This window comes from Gymnoscopelus braueri, assembly GCF_963280865.1.
Source record: "Gymnoscopelus braueri genome assembly, chromosome: 5".
In the NCBI taxonomy this organism is placed as follows: Eukaryota; Metazoa; Chordata; class Actinopteri; order Myctophiformes; family Myctophidae; genus Gymnoscopelus; species Gymnoscopelus braueri.
Window position 1 is genome coordinate 7,120,014 of NC_137606.1, and position 25,134 is coordinate 7,145,147.

The 25,134-nt window shown below is 41.2% G+C and overlaps 1 protein-coding gene across 2 annotated transcripts in view; it reads left to right on the forward strand.

Annotated features, from left to right (window-relative positions):
• The window catches only part of cntn5 (contactin 5), a 380,291-nt gene that overhangs the window by 268,761 nt on the left and 86,396 nt on the right, over positions 1-25,134 (forward strand). For both annotated transcript variants that reach the window (XM_080429360.1, XM_080429359.1), the window contains exons 9-12: positions 235-416; positions 5,035-5,171; positions 6,341-6,473; positions 19,897-20,041. In XM_080429360.1, coding sequence (XP_080285486.1) covers positions 235-416; positions 5,035-5,171; positions 6,341-6,473; positions 19,897-20,041 — 597 coding nt within the window. The remainder of the gene's footprint in view (positions 1-234; positions 417-5,034; positions 5,172-6,340; positions 6,474-19,896; positions 20,042-25,134) is intronic.

The following is a 25,134-nucleotide window of genomic DNA, read 5'->3' on the forward strand; positions in this document are numbered from 1 at the left end:
AAGCCAATAATTATAATAATAATAAGACTCGACTCCGCCGGTCATCAAATTATTGTCTCGGGAATGCGACAAAAACATAAACAAATCTCCATGAATCCAAGGCTTCATGGGGTGTGTAATTGATAGAAAATATTTTCAATAACAATTTTTAGGTGAACTACACCTTTAACTGAAAACCGAGGATATATTGCAGAGTGTGCTATAACACAGCCCATCTCTCCTCTTCCCCTCCAGTCCTGTTCCAACCATCACATGGAGGAAGATCAATGGCAACATCCCGGCGAAAGCCCGTCTGCGGAAGTCCCAGGCCGTGCTGGAGATCCCCAACATCCAGCTGGAGGACTCGGGAACGTACGAGTGCAAGGCCGAGAACCCGAGGGGAGGCACAGCGTTCAAAGGGCATCTGCAGGTCTTCAGTGAGTCAGTCCACTGTTCTTTATGTAACATCGTGTTCTTTTCACTTCAGAGTACACGGAAGAATCAATCGTCTTGAGATGAGCTCACATGGATACAGTATAGGCAGTAGTGGGAACAATACTACTCCATGTCTTTTACTAAACACATCGAGTGCCAGAGTTTTTTTTTTAACCCACTATGGCCTGAGGTTCAGATTCTACATTCTAAATCCTAACAGCTTTTTGGAAAAACCTTATGTTGTTATGTCAGTGGTTCTCAAACTTTTTCATGTCAAGGACCCCCAAAATGTATATGTATTTGGCTGCGGACCCCCATCTCAAAATGTTTTGTTCCAGGGACCCCCCAGAAGCAAAGATTTGAGTTACAAATGTTTGCTTTAAAAATATATATATTCAAAGATTTGCACACATTTTCACGATTTCTCAAAAATAGCAGATCTACAAGCTCATAGCGCGGCATTCGATCTTTTTTAGAGCTATAGAAGCCTCCACAAGGACCCGGATGTAAACAAAGGGTGTCTGGGCGATGGCCGAGGGTCCCGTATAACGACTGGAACAATAATATTTCTACCGCGATCCGCCATTGCAGAGTGATTTCCATGTGGGGAAAAAAAATAAAACATTGAAAAAACGTAGATGGATTCTCGTTTTTGGCACTCAATGTGTTAAGTAAAAGTATCAATACCGCAATGTAGAAATACTCTGTTACAATTACAAGTCCAGAATGCACAATGTGCTTGAGTAAAAGTACAAAAGCTGTTTTATTTTTCTCTCATGTATAACTTCTGAGTTCAGGGTTATACCACACACGGCCCACATTAGCTTCTGAGAACCTAACCTCAGAAACGGAGCCGTAGCGTATGGAAACAAACCCAGAACCTGTGAAATATGTTAACCCATTCAAACCGGGCTACGCATCTGTGTAACCACTTTAACCATTATTTTATACTTTGGCTATACAAAAATAGCAGATCTACAAGCTCATAGCGCGGCACCGAGTGCCGCGCTATGAGCTTGTAGATCTGCTATTTTTGCAAAATCTTAAACATTTTGGGCACATTTTTGAATATATATTTATATATTTTTTTAAGTGAAATTATTTCACTCAAATCTTTGTTTCTGGGGGTCCCTGGAACAACATATTTTGAGATGGGGGTCTCTGGCCAAATACCTATCATTTTGACATGAAAAAGTTTGAGAACCACTGATATCATAGCAACATAAGTTTTTTCAAAAAACTGTTAGGAGTTAGAAGACATTTGTAGAAACCTCAGAAGCAAAGATTTGAGTTACAAATGTTCACTTTAAAAAAATGTTTATATTCCAAGATTTGCACACATTTTAAAAAATGTTCTAAAATAGCAGGCTCTACAATCTTTTATAGCGCTACGAGCTTGTAGAGCTGCAATTTTTGAATAGCCCAAAGAAATCCAAAACGACACAGACGCGTTCCCGGTCTTAAAGGGTTAACACGGTTCACTTAGTTCCTGTAAGTCTCAAAGAGAGCCAGCAGAGACAGAGCTCCATGGTGCATTCCAGGCACGTGTAACCGCTCTCCTCTTGCATATGGCAAATGCACCTTCTCTTTTTTTCCCCGTTCCTCTTCTGCATGGTTTGATTGAATGATTATGGTCAGGAAGGTCCCTGTGCACAATGGAAGTTCAAACTACCAGCTGACCTGTGCAAATTACGTCCAGCGTGAGCCCGCTACAAATGAGTTTCCCTTCTCCGCCTGTGATGTGGAGAGAATGGAAGATGCCAAGGATCACAGGGCCTTGAAAACGCTATCCTACCAAGGCTGAGGCACTTCATTATCTCTGCCCACCCTCCCCGATCTCACGCACGCACGCACGCACGCACGCACGCACGCACGCACGCACGCACGCACGCACGCACGCACGCACGCACGCACGCACGCACGCACGCACGCACGCACGCACGCACGCACGCACGCACGCACGCACACACGCACGCACGCACACACGCACACACACGCACACACTCATGCACGCACGCACGCGTTTGCTTTACTATATTTGTGAGGACATCATCACCTAAACCTAAAAATAGCCCATCTGCAAGCTCACAAGCTGTTGTGAGCTTGCAGATCGGCTATCTTCGGTGCGGGACGCCAGCACGCAGCTGTAGGTATAAATCAGGCATGACTCTTGCCCCTAAATATATCCTCTAATTGCCTAATTCCACCACTAACTCCAACTCCCCGTTTTTTAACCATAAAACAACGTTTTCTCTTAATTCTACTATACTTGTGGGGGCATTTGGCCCTCACAAGTATAGTAATAGAAGCACACACACACGCACGCACGCACGTGTGCACACACACACACACACACGCACGCACGCACGCACGCACACACACACACACACACACACACACACACACACACACACACACACACACACACACACACACACACACACACACACACACACACACACACACACACACACACACACACACACACACAGAGAGAGAGAGAAGTGTATGACCATGGACAGCAGCAGTTCCTCAGGGAGCTTTTTGTCTTTTCTGGAGGTTACTTGAGCTGATTTACCGGACATGATTAATGCTCACGCACATTGTTTTACATTGACAATATTGTTTCTGCACAGTGATTTATGTATGTATGTATTTATAATTGTTGTATTCATTCATGAGAATAATGTACTATCAAAATAAAAAATGAAACAATATGTATGCGGGGGGGGGGGGACTGAAGAAAGGGTTAGGCGCTCAAGAATAACAGGAGGAAAAAGGTATAATGACCGCAGACGGTTTTGATTAGCCTATAGGCCAAAATGAAAGCTAACATAAAACACTCTCGTTGCGTGAGAACAGCTCATTCCAAAGCATTCGGACAATCTGCACTGTGCGTGGGTGCATGAAAGGTAATGGACGGTCATTACATGAGAACAATCAGTCGCTCAACGTTTTAAAACCACACATGAGTGGGTTACAAAAAAAGGTAAATAATATATGAATAGCACATGGAAACATGATGCAAAAATATGAAATCCCAAAACTAAAAAATATATTTTTATGAAAGAAAAACGAAACAAAAAACATTATATTGTCGCTGTCGGGCAGAAAGCTTGTATCTCCATATTTCAAATGTTAATGTTTTTTCGTCACTTAAAGGAGTAATTCACCCCAAAAATATATATATTTTCGACAGCGGAGTCCGACTCAGTTGACCTGCATTTGAGTCTCCTCATCAAATTATTGGCTTAGGAATGCGAAAAAATTTAAAAAAAAATACAGAATTGAAGGCTTCATGGGGTTTGTAATTGATAGAAAATGTGCATTTTTTTTGGGTGAACTACTCCTTTAATGTCCTACTTTGTAATACAAGAGTGTCAAGCTAAAGTAGTGAAAATAAACAACCTAGATCGGCTATGTTCAGTAATGGTTTTGGACATACAAGGTTTCTACCTGACAGCGATGATACTGTTTAACCCATTAAAGGAGTAGTTCACCCAAAAAATGACTTATTTTCTATCAATTGCACACCACATGAAGCCTTGAATCCATGGATTTATTTTTGTTTTTGTGGCATTCCTAAGCCAATAATTTGATTCCTGACTCCTACCGGCTAATGTATCCGGTAGGAGACACAAAGTAGATTATTTGTGTCTCCTACCGGATACACACCCGGTCATCAAATTATTGGCTTAGGAATGCCCCAAAAACAAAAATAAATCCATGAATTCAAGGCATCATGGGGTGTGCAATTGATAGAAAATAAGTAATTTTTTGGGTGAACTCCTCCTTTAAGACCTGAGGCCCATTCTACAAAATGTCTTATTTTTTTTAAACTGTTTTTTCTAAAAACTGTTTTTTGAAAAAATGTGTTACTCTGTCAGTGGTTCTCAAACTTTTTCATGTCAAGGACCCCCAAAATGTATATGTATTTGGCCGTGGACCCCCATCTCAAAATATTTTCTTCCAGGGACCCCCAGAAGCAAAGATTTGAGTTACAAATGTTTGCTTTAAAAAATATATATATTCAAACATTTTCACAATTTTTCTAAAATAACCAAAGTGTCAAATAATGTTATTTTTTGTGCTAAAATCTAAATTCCAAGTCTTAATGGGATAAGTAAAAGTATCAATACTGCAATATAGAAATACTCAAAATGTACTTGAGTAAAAGTAAAAGTACTCATTATGCAGAATGTCCCATTTCAAGTTTTCAAATGTATAAAAACATATTTTGAAAATAGCCGATCTACAAGCTCACACATTGTGAGCTTGTAGATCGGCTATTTTCAAATGGTCTAAATGTATATAGGGCTGAAGTGGTTAATGCACGTTGTGTAATAATAAACAAAATCTACAAAGTAACTAGTAACTGAAGTTTTCAAATAATTGTAGTGGAGTAAAAGTACAATATTTGCCTCTGAGATGTAGTGGAGTAGAAGTATTGGAAATTGGAAATACTTAGTTACACTTACTTACTTTCCACGACTGAACTAAAGTGCATGCACACACACCTGCACCTGCAGTCCAAGATGCATGCACCTGTGTCCCGCTCACATTCTGAAGGCTTTCCTCGCTGAATCTCTTTTTCTCTCTCTTTCTTTCTGTGTGTTGAAGCTCTGCCTCAGTGGATCAGGATGATTAATGACACTCAGATGGATAGCGGCGAGAAGCTGCAGTGGGAGTGCAAGGCCACGGGGAGGCCCAGGCCCACCTACCGCTGGCTCCGCAACGGTTTGCCCTTGACCCCCCAGGTGCGTATATATATAAACCCCTATACCAAACAAATTATCCTGTCTTTTTATCGATGACTCCTCCGAAAAAACATCTGAATTATTCCTGACGGGAAGCGGGAAAAAAACGTGGACGCAGCGCAAAATTGTACGCGCGTCTCTCTGTTCCCATTACAAAGGGGGGTTTCCCTTCACCTGCAGTGTGTGTGTGTGTGTGTGTGTGTGTGTGTGTGTGTGTGTGTGTGTGTGTGTGTGTGTGTGTGTGTGTGTGTGTGCGTGTGCGTGTGTTTGCTTGTTCCATATCTGCTGTACCTCAGTGGTTCTCAAACAATTTCATGTCAAGGACCCCCAAAATCGATACGTATACACACACACGATCGATACGTATTAAGCCGTGAACCGCCATTTGAAAAGATTTAGTGCCAGGGACCCCCATAAGAGTAGATGTCTGTTAGATTAGATTTAGTACAGAATTCTACACTACTATAGGTTGAATCAGAATCAACTTAATTGTCACATCACAGGTTTACTGATGTAAAACAATGGGTGGAATTGGTGTTTTCTGCATGCATTTCACTCACTGTCAACCTGTGATTACAGGACTAGTTCACCCAACAAATGACTGATTTTCTATCAATTACACACCCCATGAAGCATTGAATTCATGGAGACGTTTTTGTTTTTGTCGCGGTTTTGTAGCGGTCTCTCCGGTAGGAGACTCAAAGGAGACTCTTTGTGTCTCCTACCGGAGAGACCCGCTGGTCATCAAATTATTGGCTTAGGAATGCGACAAAAAACCTAAAAGTTCTCCATGAATTCAAAGCTTCATGGGGTGTGTAATTAATAGAAAATAAGTATTTTTTGGGGGGTGAACTACTCATTCAGCTTCATTCAGATTCAACTTCACCACAGTAATTAAATTAATCTCTTTCAAACTGGTGTCCCTATTTTGGGCATGTCTTAAAGATAAAATAGCCAAGCTATTAGAGCTAATATTTCAAGTATAAAATAGGGCTTACATAGCTGGTTATTTCACTGGGGAACCCCTGGAACCCTCAAGGACCCCTGGGGGTCCACTTTGAGAACCAATGCCCAGTTCAAATATGATAATTTTGGGGGGTGTTGGTCTGAAACGGTTGAGAACCACTGCTGTATCTCACCATAACGCCTGGTCCTGCTCCTTGTCTCAGTGGAACAGAGTAGAGGAGCTGAACGGGGAGCTGGTCATCCGTGACGTGCGGCTGGAAGATTCGGGAATGTATCAGTGTGTGGCAGAGAATAAGTACGGCGCCATCTATTCCAACGCTGAACTGAAGGTTTTAGGTATGTTCATACAGTACATCTATTACAATACCGAACTGAAGATTTTAGGTATGTTCATACATCTATTCCAACGCTGAACTGAAGGTTTTAGGTATGTTTATACATCTATTCCAATGCTGAACTGAAGGTTTTAGGTATGTTTATACATCTATTCCAATGCTGAACTGAAGGTTTTAGGTATGTTTATACCTCTATTCCAATGCTGAACTGAAGGTTTTAGGTATGTTTATACATCTATTCCAATGCTGAACTGAAGATGTTAGGTATGTTCATGCATTCACATTGTGTTGCTGTGGAATTGTAGTCTGATATACTCTGAATAAACAGATTTATTTCTAATATTGGGTTAATAAATATACTATATGGGGGGGGGGGGTGGAATGGACATGCTAATAGATTGAAGATAAAGTAAACATCCCCATTTCTCAGGAAACAACATTGTCTCAGGAAACTTTCCTCCTTTAGTTTTGAACACATCCCGCTGTGACAATTCACTGTATTTTTCTTTTCATCCAAAGTGTCACTTACTTCAGTGTGAGCTCATAACTCTATATTTGACTTTCCACTTTAAACGTCCAGCTTGGAATAGGGCTGTGTTAAGGCTAAGTGTGACATTTATTTTGCTAATAAATTGAAGAGGGGCACCTTCTCCCTTCAACTCACTTTCTTTCTTTTACAAAGAAGGAAGATGCTGACAAGAGTATTGGCATTGTGTGTATATGGTATACTGGCTGAGAGGCACAGGTGATTGAAATGCAAGGGGGAGAAGGCTGAGCCGCGAGATGCGTCTGATTGGCAATCAATGGTCCCTGATTTAACCCAAACAGTGGTGTGCATGAATAAAATAAGGGGTCCTCATGGCGTATTCAGCACAGTGTCTGCATAGATCAAGTGGAGGAGAAGGTTAGGTTTAGGTATAGTTTTACTGGGGTTATGTTTAGGAATAAGGTATGGTTTAGGCATAGTTTTACTAAGGTTATGTTTAGGAATAAGGTATGATTTAGGCATAGTTTTACTGGGGTTATGTTTAGGAATAAGGTATGGTTTAGGCATAGTTTTATTGAGGTTATGTTTAGGAATAAGGTATGGTTTAGGCATAGTTTTACTGGGGTTATGTTTAGGAATAAGGTTAGGTTTAGGTATAGTTTTACTGAGGTTACGTTTAGGAATACCTGGTGGCGACCGTTCTGAGGTTGCCGGATTTGACCCGGGGCGAGCGTGTTTTGGGGCAAGCGTTCTTGTATTCAAAGGAAGAATAGGCTACTGTAGCCTAGCGTGGTAAACCCCCTCCCTCCGGAAATCTCATTTGCATAAGTAGGCTGTGAAACAAAATGTGTGTCGCAAGCTTCTTCCATTTGACAGAGTCAGGTTAACTGTAGCCAGCTCATTCTAGTATATCAGCCTGCGTGTGTGCGTGCGTGCGTGCGTGCGTGCGTGCGTGCGTGCGTGCGTGCGTGCGTGCGTGCGTGCGTGCGTGCGTGCGTGCGTGCGTGCGTGCGTGCGTGCGTGCGTGCGTGTGTGTGTGTGTGTGTGTGTGTGTGTGTAAAACAAAACACAACATATTAATTTCTTCTTAAAGGCTGTTCATTGTGATACCGATAAATAGGAACTTAAAGTGTAGTATGTTAGTTCCATTGATCCAAGACCGGAACACGATGTATCGATTGATCATTAACACATCGAGTGCCAATCGCGTCGATCTACGCGAACCTACTTAATTGCGCAGCGTGCCAGTCGCGTTGATTTACGCGAAGTGGTCTTTTTTCTCTTTTTTTTTTACTCGCAGGTTCACATTTCATTGTAGGCCTCGTTCGCCACGACACATTTCATTGTAGCACCACCGGAAACGGAATTATCCGTATCCGGAGATTTTCGCTCCCATCCGCCTCCACTCTAAAGCGGAAACTAAATCTCAATTTTCTCGGTTGTTGTTTTTCTCATCGCTGATCGCTGTCTAACATAAACCGCTGTAGCTTCAAGATGGCGGATCGCAGATCGAAACGGTGGGCGTCTCACACAGATCCCCTGTGTGTTTACAAACAGTTTAACGCGCGATTTTAAGGTATTTAGCAATGTCTGTGGCGACGTGAAAAAAACAAAAAAACAATAAATCGCTGGCACTGGTGAGTACATTATGATATTAAACTCTGGCATGGAATGTGTTAAAGTAAACATGCTCTGAAAAATGCACACGGTCCACCCATCTGGGCCTTTGAGATTTCCAAGTAGGCCCTGATCCAGATAAGGTCGGGAAACGACTGCAGTATATCTGATACTGGCTCTAGCTGAATCCAGTATCTGAAAGGCTAGATTAGACTTTATTGTTCCAGAGGGATATTAGTTTTTCACAGCCTAGCTGTTCAAGCGAGGCGCTGTTGTTTAATCCATAAAGATCGGAGGAAAGCATCTGTGTCATTTTTAGATTTCTTTGGCTATTAAAAAAAATAGCAGATCTGCTATTTTTTTTTTTTTACGTGAAAATGTGTGCAACTCTTTCAATATGTTCCAAAGCGAACATTTTTTAATCCGATCTGTGCTTCTGGGAGTTCCTGGAACAACATATCTTGAAATGGGGGTCAGTGGCCAAATACATAATCATTTTGGGGGTCCTTGACATGAAAAATTTGGAGCACCACTGATATAGTAACATACTGTTAGGATTTAGAACGCAAACCCCCATCTCAAAATATGTTGTTCCAGGGACCCCCAGATGCAAAGATTTGAGCTAAAAAAATTGCTTTAAAAATGTATATATATTCAAAGATTTGCACAAATTTCCAATTAAAAAAAATAATTGATCTACAAGCTCAGTGTGGCTATGAACTTGTAGTATGTAAGTATGCAGTATATAAAATAATGGTTACATGGTTAATAAGTGGTTACACCGTTCCCGGTTTTAATGGGTTAATGCCGTAATGACCCAGTAAAAGAAACTCCTGCAAACGTTTATTCTGACATTTTCCCAGCTTCTACATCTCCGTCCAGATGGCATCATTGTGAAGTGAGACAATTGTGAGGGGGTGATCAGTGTCATCTGCTATTGTTAGCGCTAGATGTGTGATGTCTTTCATGTCAAGAGAGTTTGGGTGTGGGAAGGACAATGACTTTGGAGGCAGCAGTATATGTGTGAAGTTGATACGTTTGTTTTGTTGCCATTGATGGCTTGAATTATGCTTTTTTTTAAGAGTATAACAGCAAGAGGTGTTGGGAAACAGACAGTGCTCTGAGCTTTTACAGATGAGATGGAGTCTTTGCTTTGTGGACGGATAGAAGTGATGTGTTGATCAAAACCGCCTTTATTGTCCCGATAAAGTGAGACCGATGTGTTTGTAAGTTGTCAACCTGTTCTACTTCGATTTTAAAACGGTGTTCAAGCTTCACAAGAACCATGTGAAGGGATGTGTGATGTATACGAAAACTGAACTATCCCTTTTTAATGGCAAGGCAAGGCAGTTGTATTGGTACTGTGAAGAACATTTCAACAACAAGGCAGTTCAATGTGCTTCACATAGAACATCAAGCAAAGGAAACACAATTATACAATGACATTAGGATGCATAAAACAAAAGAAGTAAAAAAAAAAAGAGAATAATAACAGTTACAGTGCAGAAGAGAAAGGAAAAGAAAAAAAGAAAAGTAACTCCATCAAAGGCAGTGGCAAACAGTCTTTTGTTGTGTTTTAACCCATTTAAACCGGGAAAGACTGTGTCATTTTTAGATTTCTTTGGCTATTCAAAAAAAGCAGATCTACAAGCTCATAGCCCGGCACGAGTGCCGCGCTATGAGCTTGTAGATCTGCTTTTTTTTTTTTATCGTGAAAGTTTGTGCAAATCTTTGAATATATATATATCTTTTTAATGCAAACATTTGTAACTCAAATCTTTTCTTCTGGGGAATTCTACACACGTCTTCTAAATCCTAACAGTTTTCTGAAACACTTATGTTGTTGCTATAATATCAGTGATTCTCAAACTCTTCATGTCAAGGACCCCCAAAATGTATTTGGCCGTGGACCCCCATCTCAAAATATTTTGTTCCAGGGACCCTAAGATTTGAGTAAAATTGAGCACAAATCTTCAAGATTTTTCCAAAATAGCAGATCTACAAGCTCATGGCGTGGCACTCAGTGCCGCGCTATGAGCTTGCAGATCTGCTATTTTTGAATAGCCACACATGCGTTCCCCGGTCTAAATGGCTTAAAAAGAATAAGAAGTGGCAGCAGACCTGCGGTGTTTGTTCTAATAATGTGCATGGATTACAGAAGGAGGTGTTTATTCCTCCCCCACTCCCCGGGTTGTCCCACGCATTCACACATTACGCTCACAATGACAAACTTCAGTCGAAGGCGTTTTTATCTAGGAAGTTGTTATTGCCTGTGTTCAGGGCTAATCAACAGCTTGCCCAGGACTTCTCATAGGGTGGATAAATGAAAAGGGATGATGCAATTTTATTCTAATTATGCCATCTGTTGAACCGTGTGTTAATTACATGAACACCAACAATAGCATTATGTAATTGTGTGTGTGTGTGTGTGTGTGTGTGTGTGTGTGTGTGTGTGTGTGTGTGTGTGTGTGTGTGTGTGTGTGTGTGTGTGTGTGTGTGTGTGTGTGTGTGTGTGTGTGTGCATTTTATATATTTATTTGTGTTTGTTAGTTTTCTTCTGTTTTATTGCACAGCATTGCACTTTTGTTTCCACATTGAAGTGTGTTATAAGTTCAAAGACTTTAGGGAAATGTGTAATATCATTGTGTTCAGTGGCTATATCATCTGTAGCCGTAACTCATATTTTAAATTAACCACTTCAACCCTATACTTAGGTCAACTATTGTTAAAGCGATAGTTCACGCCAAAAATGAGACACAAAGAGTCCTTTGTGTCTCCTACCAGAACCGCTGCCTACCGGTCCGCTGGTAATCAAATTATTGGCTTAGGAATACGACATCCAAATATCCATGAATTCAAGTCTCCATGGGTTTGACTAATCAATAGAAAAAAAGATTTTTTTTGGGTGAACTACAGTATCCCTTTAACTGGAGTCCCTTAGGGCTGTATTCTATGCCCCCTCCTTTTATCCAAATCTCTTTGCCGAGATAGCAGATCTACAAGCTCACAACGAGCTTGTACATCTGCTATTTTCACTGAATGTTCACCCCAGAATATCGACGCTTGGGTTCATAAACCATTTTCTCCCTGTCAGCTCCAATTATTGGGACACATCTGTTTGCCTCGAGGACACGTCTTTGCTGCGTACTCTTTCTCTGAAGGGCAGTTCATGACATTTTCAGGCAGAAAACAATTTGTATCCCAACCCCCCCAATCCATAAAATGATTAAATAATCTGAGCTATGTTATTCTATCTATGCTGTAAATCCCTATAGATCTTTAGCTTTCTAGTACTGACATATATATATATATGTGTTCTAAGGATTTTATTAACGATTATACACAGTGGTAAAGTAACTAAGTATATTTACTCAAGTACCGTACTTAAGTACAATTTTGAGGTATGTTGACTTTATTGGAGTATATCCAATTTTGTGTACTTTTACTTCTACTACTCCATATTACATCTAAGAAGGCAAATATTGTACTTTTACTCCACTACAATTATTTGAAAACTTTAGTTACTAGTTACTTTGTAGATTTTGATTATTATTACAAAACATTCATTAACCACTTCAGCCCTACATACATTTTGGCCATTTGAAAATAGCCGATCGATAAGCTCACAATGCGTGCATTGTGAGCTTGTAGATCTGCTATTTTCAAAGGATTTGTATACATTTTATACAAACTTGTAAAATGGGACATTCATTCTGCATAATGAGTACTCTCTATGTGTGTTCTTTAAGTACATTTTGATACCAATACTTTTGTATATTTACTTGAGCAATTTTTTTTATTCCGGACTTTTACTTCTAAGGGCGCGCTCCCACCAAAACATGGTCGGCTAGCGTTAAACGCAGGTTGTGCAGGGCCACAGTTTTTTGCAGCCAGCGGATTCTAAAAAACGGGAGTGACGCACCTGTCACTCACTTTCAGGACCCTCCCCGTAGCCCGCACCGCCTTCTGCCTTGAGCACCATGGTGCTTCCTGAGTTTTGGGACGGTCCGCCTTCCACTCACCCGATTGGACAGAGGGGGAAAAGCAGCTCCTGCCTCCAGCAGTTTTATGCTTCAAATTGTCAAGTCGTGTAGAGCGGATAAATGCAAGGTCTGCGCGACAATTTACATTGACAAAGCATTGGCAGATTCTGCCCCAGAGGTAAAATAAAAGTGCGGTGGGAGCGCGCCCTAACAGAGTATTTCTGCATTGCAGTATTGACACTTTTACTTCAGTAAAAATTGTTTGTACTTTTTCCACCACTGATTATACAACCACAGCGTTCTAAAATAAATAAAGAAAGAACATACGATAGGGTGGCTACACACAGCGTGCTAACAGATAACATAAAATGAAAATGTTGATGTCGTGGAAGCCATGCCCTCAGATTGAAACGAGGGTTGACAGGGACGTTCGGTCACCTCCCCCGTCGCTGTTTGGACGCGGGGGTGACGGATGGTCTGGTAACCGCATCTCCCTGTCGGGCGTCTTTTTCCCAGTGACCTGTGTCCTTTTCAAGATGTCCGCCAGCACAAACACGATCAGGACAGATTACGTGGCTAATAACACCCGGCACATGAGCGATCGCTCCAGGCAAAGACGAGGGCACCGGCTGCCCCCCCCCCCCCCTCCCCAGTTCCATGGCCTCCGGTTAAGGGAGGGGGGAGGGGGTGAATAGGGGGGTTGGTAGGAAGGGAGTGTTTTTCGGGGACGGTGGAGGAAGAAGTACTCTGATTTTTATTTTACCTAAAAGAATAGTTCACCTAAAAATTACTTATTGTCTCCGCCAGGCCGAAAGGCATGGCGAGAGAGTATGTTTTTCCCCCTGTCCGTCTGTGTGTCCGTCCGTCCGTCTGTCTGTGACCAGCTAATCTCCGGCACCGTTGCCTTGATCGCAGCGAAACTGTGCACACACACTCCCTGGATGCCAATTCAGAACTTCTGCCCCACATTTTTCTCATGGGCCTTTAATAGCGCCACCAGGAAGCCGATTTGTGCAAAACATATTTTTTGACAGTACTCCTACAGATTTTGTCCAAAAATCACGCAAATCAGTACACAGTATCTCTATAGTCATTTAACAAAATAAATCTTTCTGATTTTTCATATTCCATCCTGATTGGCTAAAAATGTCTTCCAAAGTTTGCAGGAGTGCTCCGTTTTGAACAAAATGCCTCAAATCATGAACACAGCATGCAATTTCCGTGAAATTTTGCACGCACATTCCCATTAGGCAGAGGAAGAAATGCCATTTGAAAATGTTCAAATCAGCCTCATGATGGCGCTATAACAGGCCGATTCGTGTTTTTACCTATAACTGCACCGATCTGTGTAAAACTTTGTATGCACACTCCCTAGAGGTCAAGGAAAAACCTTTGCCCTGCATTTTTCACATCTGCCTTTTATAGCGCCACCAGGAGGCCGACTTATGTAAAACACGTTATTTTATAATACTACTTCCAATTTTATCCAAATTTCACGCAAATTGGTACACATGATCTCTATAGTCATGTGATCAAGACGGATTTGTTTGATTTTTCATATTCCATCCTGATTGGCTAAGATTGACATCAAAAGTTTGCATTATTGGCTTGTTTTGAACAAAATTCCGCAAATCATGAACGCACCGTCCGAATGCGGTCAAACTTTGCACGCACATTCACACTATGTTGAGGAACAAATGCCACCCTTTTGATATTGGCCTGTTATAGCGCCACCAGCAGGTCTAATTTAGCAAAACAAATGATTTTAACAAAATGCCTCAAATCATGAATGCAGTCAGTGTCCGATTGTCGTGCAAGGCCTAAGAAGAAATGTCACCCTTTTCACATTGGCCTATTATAGCGCCATCAGGAGGCCACAATAGCCTACCTGACCTGGTGGAGACCTGTGCTCCGAGGAGCACTTTTTCTAGTTTTCTATCAATTACACACCCAAAGAGACTCCTTTGAGTCTCCTACCGATACATTAGCATCTTTCCGCCGGTAATCAAATTATTGGCTTAGGAATGCGACAAAAACAATCAAATCTGGGGTGTGTAATTGGTAGAAAATTTTGGGTGAACTAAGTAAAACAGTAGCAATACCACAATGTAGAAATACTCGGTTACATGTAAAAGGCCTGCATTCTGAATTTGACTTGACGTCATAAAAATATACTTACAATAATTATTATGCAGAATGTTCCATTTTGCATTTTGTTTTCTTCAAAATGTGTCCGAAATAACTGATCGACAAGCTCACAATGCGTCGTGGTGCAACGTGTTGTGAGCCTAGAGATCGGCTATTTTATAGTATTAAATAGGATAGGACTATGGGTTTAAAGTATGTTTTGTAATAAAATTATGAATCTGCAAAGTAACACAAGCTGTCTAATAATTGTAGTGGCGTAAAAAAAAGGAATACAATAGGCTATGTCTCTGAGATGTAGTGGACTACACGTATGAAGTATCACAAAATTGTAGCACTCAAGTAAAGTAAAAGTACCTAAAAAATTCTCCGTATGTATACAGTAAATGTACTTTATTTACTCAATAAGAGGAAACCCCTCCCACCAGCCAAGGAACCAGCACTTTCCTGTTTTAACCCATTAAGACCGGGAACGCATCTGTGTCATTTTAAGATTATTTTTGGGCTATTCAAAAATAGCAGATGTACAAGCTCATGAGCTTGTAGATCTGCTATTTTGTTTCAACCGTGAAAATGTGTGCAAATCTTTGAGTATAATATATATTTTTAAAGCGAATGTTTGTAACTGAAATCTTTGCTTCTCAGGGGTCCCTGGAACAACATATTTTGAGATGGGTGGGGGGGGTCATATAATTTATATACATATAATTTTGGGGGTCCTTGACATGAAAAGGTTTGAGCACCACTGATTATAGCGAGTTTTTTCAGAAAACTGTTAGGATTATTTTGTAGAATCCCCCAGAAGCAAAGATTTGAGTTACAAATGTTCGCTTTAAAAATATATTCAAATATTTGCACAAAATTATTTTTTTTTTAAATAGCAGATCTACAAGCTCATAGCGCGACACTCGGTGCCGCGCTATGAGCTTATATATCTGCTATTTTTAAATAGCCAAAGAAATCTAAAAATGACACACACAGATGCGTTCCCGGTCTTAAAGGGTTAATAAAGAATGAACAAATCAAATGCATGCATGCGTGCGTGCGTACACACACACACACACACACACACACACACACACACACACACACACACACACACACACACACACACACACACACACACCCCCACACACACACACGCACACACACACATGTCCAGAGGGAGCGCTGCCACTCAGAGAGCCTGCACGCATGCCGCGCGGCTCAAAGACAACGCGGGTCACAGGGTTTACGGGGCTGGCCCCCCAGCGAGAGGACGGGATTGAATTGTCATCATGTGTAATGTCACCTACAAAGCCACCACGCTCCACTTTTGAATAATCGTTGTTGACAGAGCCTCGCAGCACCCAGTACAGTAGCTACACACATAGCCCCAGTGCCTCATAATGCGGCAACGTGCCACTGCGCGCACTTCAAGACTTTTACTGCATTACGGCGTGTTTGCACAAAGTCATCGTTAACAGTACATGAATAACTGCTTGTTTCTTAGCTATAACCTCCTTGCTCTGTCTTAAAGCTATAGTGTACCTTTTTTTTTTGTTCTTGTTGTTAAAGTAAGTGTTAAATAGCTCTGAATTTTACCTGACGTCATAAAAATATATACATATTATGCAGAATGTCCCATTTTGTTTTCTTCAACATGTGTCAAAATCTTTCAGAAATAACTGATCGACAAGCTCATAATACGTCCTGGTGCAACATGTTGTGAGCCTAAAAGTCATTGGGCCTCATGCAGCAATAAGTTCCTAATGTTTCCTCTTACATTTCTTCCTAAGTGAATTCCTAAGAGAAGTTGAGTCAGATTCATGAAACGTTCTTAAAAGGCAGAATCGTTCGTAACTATGTTCTTGATGATGATGAATCACAATCCTCGTAACTTGAAGGGGTGTGCCAGTTCATCCTAATTACCATAGGGAGCCGCCCCACCAATCCCCATATAAGGCATGACTGCATGGCTCTGCCTGCAGTCACACTGTGTGTGATTGCTGCACACAGAAATCACAGGAAATCACACACAGAAATAAAATTGAGAGAATGAAGTAAAGAATACCTAAACTATAAGTCTACAGATGGTGGAACACCAGACTCCAAACATAAAAATAAATAAATGAATAGTTATGTGGAGGTACTTCTGAAGTGAACAGCAAATTATTTTATTTAATTAATGAATATATTTTATTATAACTCTCACATTAATCAACATATCACCACTAGACATCAATGTACATTTGCTGAAATTAGCTGTTAAAAATGTTATCCATATTTCATGTTCAGAAGTAGCGTTAGTAGTGGATATAAAACATTTTATTACTGAAAGCTGGTGGTTGGATATGGAGGGTCTTTAAGGTAGCAGCTGCTTGGTATGTAATGGGGTGGAAATAGGGGTGTGGTGGGTGATATGGTGGTGCAAGGAGGGGTGTAGGGGGCTATGTGGGGGGTATGGGGATGGGTATGACGGGTGGGTATAGGGGGGCTTTCAGGTAGGAAGGGGACTGGAAAATGGGGGTGTGGCGAATGTCGGGGATATGGGGGTGGGGGTGATGAGGGTGGGTTGGGTGGGGGGTTATGGGGTAGGTATGGGGCTTGGGCTTCAACTCAACCGGGTCCGTTTGGGTTAGATTGTAATTTCAGACCCGTCTCAAACATTTTCATGTCAAGGACCCCCAAATTGACATGCATTTGGCTGCAGACCCCCACCTGAAAATATTTTCTGCCAGGGAAACTGTTTCAAGATTTATCAAAATGTCTCGAAAATAGCCGATCTACAAGCTCAAAATGGCCAGTAATGGGACGTGTTGTGAGCTTGTAGATCGGCTATTTTCAAACAAAGTATAAAATAGGGTTAAAGTGATTAAACTGTTCTTTGTTTGCTGTGGACCCCTGAAACTCCCTGAAGGACCCCTGGGGGTCCCCAGACCATGCTTTGAGAACCACTACTCTAAAGATATGATAAAAAATATTATTGTAATTTAAATCCTATATTATACAACTGTAGAATTGAAGAAACTTAGAGAATTAATTATTTTTGCACAAATATGTCACACTTAAGAACTCAAAGGCCAGCCTAAGAGTGCTCATCAGTGTGTGTAGATTCTGTTCTTACCTGAGAACAGATCACAGCTAAGATAACGTTGGAGTATACCAAAATCTTCTTAAAAACCTCTTAAATGGGTCTAAGAAAAAAAAGTCTTCTTAACACATCGGGTGCCAAACACGGTCTGAACCGTGTTTGCGCAGAGTAGCGGTCCGGTGCCGAACACGGTCCAGACCGTGAAATATGTCTTTTTGTTTTTTTCGTTTTTCTCCACACGGGCGGGGCTAGAGCAGCTCTGGGAGTACCCATTGTGATCTTGAGAAGGATAGGCCAGATAGATCACCGGGAAAAAAAACATGGCTGCCATCCACTTCCTGTCTATTTCCTTCTTTAAAACACCTATATCTCCGAATCTGTTTCCGGTGGGGAAAACCGGTCATGCGCGATGCGCGATCCCCCCCCATTGTAACTCGCGAGTGAAATGTTATCGTTCCAGGCTGTAGCCAGGGTCATCGCGCAACATGAATGGATGTTTTTTTTTACATGGATTTGCTCCTCGTGGAGTCTAGAGCTTTAAACAGCAAAGCGCAGTCAATGGGGAGAATGCTGGCACCCAACGTAAGTTGTTATGAAAAAATGCTGGCACCTGATGTGTTAAGAAAGTGTGGGTAGATTCTGTTCTTACCTAAGAACAGATCACAGCTAAGAAAACATTGGAGAATACCAAAATCTTCTTAAAAACTTCTTAAGTGGGTTTAAGAAGAAATTTCCTCTTAAGTACCGTTGCTGAATGAGGCCCATTGTTAACAGTACATGAATAACTGCTTGTTTCTTAACTATAACCTCCTTGCTCTGTCTTAAAGCTATAGTGTAATTTTTTTGTTGTTGTTCTTGTTGTTAAAATAAGTGTTAAATAGCTCTGTATTCTGTCATTGCTGTAGAGTGTTTGTTCAGTAACAGGAGTCTCCATGTCTCTCCACTTCTTGTGTGGAGAGATGACAGGAGAGATGGGAGAGATGACAGTTGATAGAAAGAACAGTTCTTTAATTAAGTAATGCAGATGTTTAACAATAATTTAACTCTTGAGAGCGTAAAAGGACACAAACCACATTACACAACGAGTGAAATTGGAAGTGATGACACAAAACAATGAGCAGAAACATTTGGAATTGGAACACTATAAAATTGAACCTGATACATGAAAATGTATTTTCAGTTTATTTAAGTACTGGAGAAACGGAGAGACCCCTTGTTACTGAACAAACACTCCATAGCAATGACCTTTAAACCAAACAATTGCCAACTGAAATGCTCTACAATGAAATGCTTGATTCTCACATGTCACGTTTATTTTTTTATAACGTGACTGATGACATTTTATTACTACCACGATTACAACAACGATTTACAATGATATAATTAAACATTTCACTTGCAATGATTGTTTTTATTTTTTATTTGGCCAGTGATTAATGAGCGAGTCATCCTGTGTAAGTCCTTTGCCTCTGGCATTTTCGGCAGTGATTATTTTTTTTTTGAAGCAGGGGAGATTATTGTTTTCCATCCAATCTTTAAACAATATAACTCGTGGAAGCCGCATATTTACTAAAATGCAGTGTGTGAAATAGTGTGCAAACATGAGATAAACGGAAGATAAGATTGGATAAAGTAACATGAGATAATATTTGTAGCTTGGCCGTTGCCAAAGAGAATCCTGACACCATTTTGAATTCCTAATATTGTCTCTGTCGGGTGGAAACCTTTATTATACAATACAATAGGAGGAGCACCAATGGAGAGGAGAAGGCAGCACCCGTTTGAGCTCCACAACATCGTAGCGTTTTTCCCTTTTAAAAAAAATGTTTATCCTTTCTTTTTTTATCCACACCGTCGGGAGTACAGTATATCTCAGGTACTTCTCTTGTTTGATCTCCTTTCTCACTTGTCCCCCCCCCCCCCAACCCCCACGCTCCGCCCCCTCTTCTTCTTCCCCTTCGTTTTTGTATGGAAATAACGATACGATGGGAACTATGCACGAAAACGACTTTCACCCACTTTTTCTTTTTTTTTAACATCTGTAAACCATGTGATGTGACAATAAAAGCTGATTCTAAGTGTTACACCTTAAACTGTTGCGCTTTGCGTTCCTCCCCAGCATCGGCACCGGTCTTCTACCCCAATCCTGTTCGGGTCATCGCCACGCTGGGGAAAGACGTGGCTCTGGAATGCAGGCCCAGGGCATCACCCAAACCCCACGTTACGTGGAGGAGAGCGGACAGAAGGATACAGCCAAGTAAACGGTAAGGCTCAGGTGTCATTCTTAGACGGAAATGTGTTAGTGTCTAGTGCAGTGGTTTTCAACCAGTATTCCGGGGACCACCAGTGGTCCTTGAGGGGCTTCCAGGTGGTCCCCAGCTAAATGATGGAGAGTTGGTAACCAAATGGACCCTCATAGATCTTTAACTCTTGAGAGCGTAAAAGGAAACCGAATGGACCCTTACGGGTCCATTCGGTTTCCTTTTACGCTCTCAAGAGTTAAATTATTGTTAAACGTCTGCATTACTTAATTAAAGAACTGTTCTTTCTATCAACTGTCGTCTCTCCTATGGAACCACATCAGTACAGCATGGAATTGTGGACAAAATCTTATCCAACGAAACAACAAAAATATGCAAAATGTTGGGTCTGAGAGTCTAAATCTCATCAAACGGTGGTCCGTGGCTCAAATAAATAATGGACCTTGATAATGAAAAGGGTTGAAAACCACTGGACTAGTGGTTAAGCTGTGTCCCTCTCAGCCGTCCTATATGTCTCTCCTACACTGTCTCCTCTGCAGCTTTCCTTCATTCTGTCTCTCTTTCAGCGCTCCTACTGTCTGTCTCTCTAGCACTGTCTCCTCTCAGCTTTGCTACTATCCGTCTTTCCTGCTCGGTCTCTCTCTCAGCTTTCCTGCTATCTGCCTCTCTTACATTGTGTCTCTCAGCTTTCCTACTATCTGCCTCTCCTACTCTGTTACAAGTAAAAGTCTGGTGTTCAAAATGTACTTGTGTAAAAGTACAAAAGTATTGGGATCAAAATGTACTTAAAGTACCAAAAGTAAAAGTACTCAAATGTTTGAAAATAGCCGATCTACAAGCTCACAACGCGTCGCATCGCGACACGTAGTGAGCTTGTAGATCGTCTATTTTCAAATAGCCTAGGTATAAAATAGGGCTAAAGTGGTTAATGTATGTTTTATAATGTAATAATTTATATCTGCAAAGTAACTAGTAACTAAAGTTTTCAAATACTTGTGTGGAGTAAAAGTACAATATTTGCCTCTGACATGTAGTGGAGTAGAAGTAAAAGTATTGACAATTGGAAATACTCCAGTAAAGTAAAAAATACCAAAAGAATTGTGCTTAAGTACAGTACTTGAGTAAATGTACTTAGTTACTTTACACCACTGCCTACTCTCTCTCTCTCTCTCTCTCTCTCTCTCTCTCTCTCTCTCTCTCTCTCTCTCTCTCTCTCTCTCTCTCTCTCTCTCTCTCTCTCTCTCTCTCTCTCTCTCTCTCTCTCTCTCTCTCTCTCTCTCTCTCTCTCTCTCTCTCTCTCTCTCTCTCTCTCTCTCTCTCTCTCTCTCTCTCTCTCTCTCTCTCTCAGCTTCCTGGCTGTGCTGACGTTCTCTTTATCTGCGTTGGTAGTGTTATAAACACAACGGTGCACCTCATTAAAAGTGTTTCTGCGGCTGTGACTTTTTCACTTGTGTCGCTGCAACATCAACATCATGTCGTTAATGATGTTGAAAAGTGACATCAGTCCGTGCATGACTCCCAACTAGACACAAGGAAGAAGTCACATCATGTTTGACTGGATAACTTTTTGGTTTGTCTTTTGTTCTGTGTGTGATTTTAACTTTCAACTTTTGTCTTAGATTGAAACATCCGTGGTCAGAGTTAGAAATAGCTTCAATCCTGTGTTATTATCATAAGAAAAACATGTCCCCTCTTCCCTGGTCTCCAGAATAGAACATGATTATGGGAAGAAGATAATTCCCCCGCATAAAATATGCATGAAGTCATGAAAATAGCATATTTCTCTCCGTATCTCGAGATTGGGTTTCCACCGCTGTGGTTGAGGTAAACTGTGCCTTTATTGGTCTATACCGGTGGTTCTCAACCGTTTCTGGATAACGGCCCGCTTGGAAATCATGAAAGGGTTCGCGGCCCACCCATCTGGCCACTTAACACGGCTTTTAAGGGTCAGATGGGTGGGCTGCGTGCATTTTCGGAGCATGTTAATGTGATCGATATACTTTAAAGATCCTATTTATCACAATAAAAACAACATTTTCACGGTTTTAATGAAAAAATACCTTGTCACCTTTTTATTCATAAAAAAAGGACATTAATTCTATATTGTCGTTAACCCATTAAGACCTGAGGCCGATTCTACAAATGTCTTCCAAATCCTAACAGTTTTCTGAAACACTGATGTTGCTATAATATCAGTGGTGCTCAAACCTTGTCATGTCAAGGACCCCCCCAAAAGTATATGTATTTGGCCGCGGACCCCCATCTCAAAATAATTAGTTCCAGGGACCCCCAGAAGCAAAGATTTGAGTTACAAATATTCGCTTTAAAAATATATATATTGAAAGATTTGCAATTGTTTACATGACTTTAAAAAAATTGCAGATCTGCAAGCTCATAGCGCGGCACTCGGTGCCGCGCTATGAGCTGTGTGCTTGTGGATTGTGTGCTTGTGGATTGAGGGCCTAGCTAGCTGAAAATAGCAGATCTACACATACAGGCCCTCGATCTACAAGCTCACAACGCCTTGCGTTGCGAGGCGTTGTGAGCTTGTATGCCGCGGCCCACAGTTTGAGAACCACCGTGTTTTCGCTGGCCCTGGTATACCTGCAGCACATCAGAGGAGCTGTTTACATGCCTTAACAAGCCTCCGTTTCATTTTGCTGTAACTGAAATGAAAGTGTCACCGGCGCTCAAATCAAAACACCTCTCCGGAGGGGCTCACCCCCCCTCCCCGCGACTCCTCAGAAACGGCGACAATTTTCCGCCCCTTACGATTGCATTCTTCGCTCGGGGGACGATGTAGGGGTGGGGGGGGGGAGGGGCTCGAGGCGCCGTGCCGCATCAATCAATCTGAGCGACGGGCGGCTGAAATTCTCAGTCAGCGGCGAGCATTTCCAAGCATCCTGCCGAGGGAGCCGAGGACCTTTTGTTTGTCAGCCAAGACTCAGCGACGCATTACATGTGCCCCGAACAGCATCACAGCCTGTTTGTGTGATCTACTATATACAGGACCCCTCCCTCTCTCTCTCTCTCCCCTTAAAAAAAACGATCCCGGCCTGGCTAGTAAGCCTTATATGCCTTAATAGATTGGTTCTCAAAGTGGGGTCCGGGGACCCCCAGGTCCTAGGCACAAAAGGTTTGAGAACTACTGCCTTAATTCATTATAATGGCCCTATATAACTTAAATTAAACATCGAAAACACTTTAAATATTGTATTTATTTTAGAAATAGTTCATCCCGTCGCCAGTTGAGGAGGTGCACGCACATCCAAACATTTCAACGGGTGCGGGATCAAACTAAATAAACCGTAAACCAATAGAAAAGGTCTGCACACCGTCTTGATGCTCCCAACATAATTTAATAAACAGAGCGGTCAAAAAGAAAAACAACGTTTCGGCCTTCGTCAAGTACCTGACCTTTTGTATAGGGTTCTCCCTATTTTGAGGGGAACATAAGCTGAAAATAACAGATCTACACAGATCCACACAGGCCCTCGATCTACAAGTACACAACTCATTGCGCTGTGTGCTTGTGGATTGAGGGCCTAGCTAGCTGAAAATAGCAGATCTACACAGGCCCTCGATCTACAAGCTTTGCGAGGCGTTGTGATAATCAATAATAATCCATTTTTTTTTTTGGGGGCGGGGAATGTTCAGAACCCAAGATATCATGATTTGAAAATATTCTGCTCCATTCACTCTTTGTTTAACTTCTTACTGAAAAGGGCTGTATCTCGGCTCCTAAGCACTTTTTTTTTACAATGAATTTTGGCTGTGGCACTCAGAGCCAAACTGACATAAATAAGCCGGGCACTGTACGACTTTGAGGCACTTTGACTTAACTTGAGTATTTCCGTTTTTCGATACTTTATGCTTACAAACATTGTACTTTTGTAAAAAAAAAAAAAAAAAACTTTAGTTACGAGTTACTTTGTAGATTATTATTGCAAAACATACATTAACCAATCAAGCACTATTTGTATAATTCAGCTATTCAAAACATTTACAAATTTAGAAATATTTTTATGCCAATACTTTTGTACTTCTACTCAAGTCAAAATTTTAATACATGCCTTTACTACTACTTACTAGAGTGCTTTTATATTGTGGCACTGCTACCTGTACTTAGCCACTTAAACGGCAGCATCCATATTATGTAGCCGATCTACAGTACAAGCTCGATCGAGCTTGTCGATCGGCTATTTTCTGCGAAAGCTTTCCCCACAATAACAGAAAACAGAAAATACACTAGTACAGAGCCCTGAGGGACTATTATATATAGGGTTTAAGTGGTTAAAAGAAATAAATATGAGTACTTCTTCCACCACTGTTTATACACTATGTATCGCTGCATACGTCTAACTGACAGTTGGGGATAGGTTTGCGGTTTCGTTGCCCTGAAATAGTGATTCATGACCCCAGGGCCTTTGTGGTTCTGACAACATGTTTTTGAGATATCCATCAAACGCTTACAAATCCATTTGTCACCGTTTCCGTAGAGTATTAGGAGACTCTCTCCCGCTGGCGATGCCTTAATCTGGTTTGCACCAAACCTATGATAGAGTTTTGCCTTCATGAAGTGTGGAAGATTGCTCACAAAATTATTAATAAAGTAGTTACACACCTTGATGTCTTTCAAAGCTGATTTTTTGTTTTGTTGTTGTTGTTGTTGTTGTTGCTGTGAACTGTGCATGCTCAATATGTCCCGTTACTACATCCCAAACAGTGTGTCGGGACCCAGTTTTTGGGTCACGCAGCTATTCCATTTTAAAATGTGTTTATGTTTCCTATATAAGAAAATACTGAACTTTATTTCTAAACATTTTCCCCCAAAAAACTTGTAAGAATTTCAGAAATGTAAAGAAATCAAAACAATTCCACGATAAGAAGCAGTGAAAATAGATCAAGTAAATCAGCTACTTTCGCTTTTTATCGTACAACCGAGGGCTGCATTGATTAAGGAAATGTTGAAGAAGAAAATAGATCGTAGATCGGCTATGTTCAAAAGCTTTTGGAAACGGTGCTCAACTTATTAATTCATAGAGTATTTTTGTAAGCCTGGGTACATGGGGGGAGAGAACAAAGCCATCTTTTTG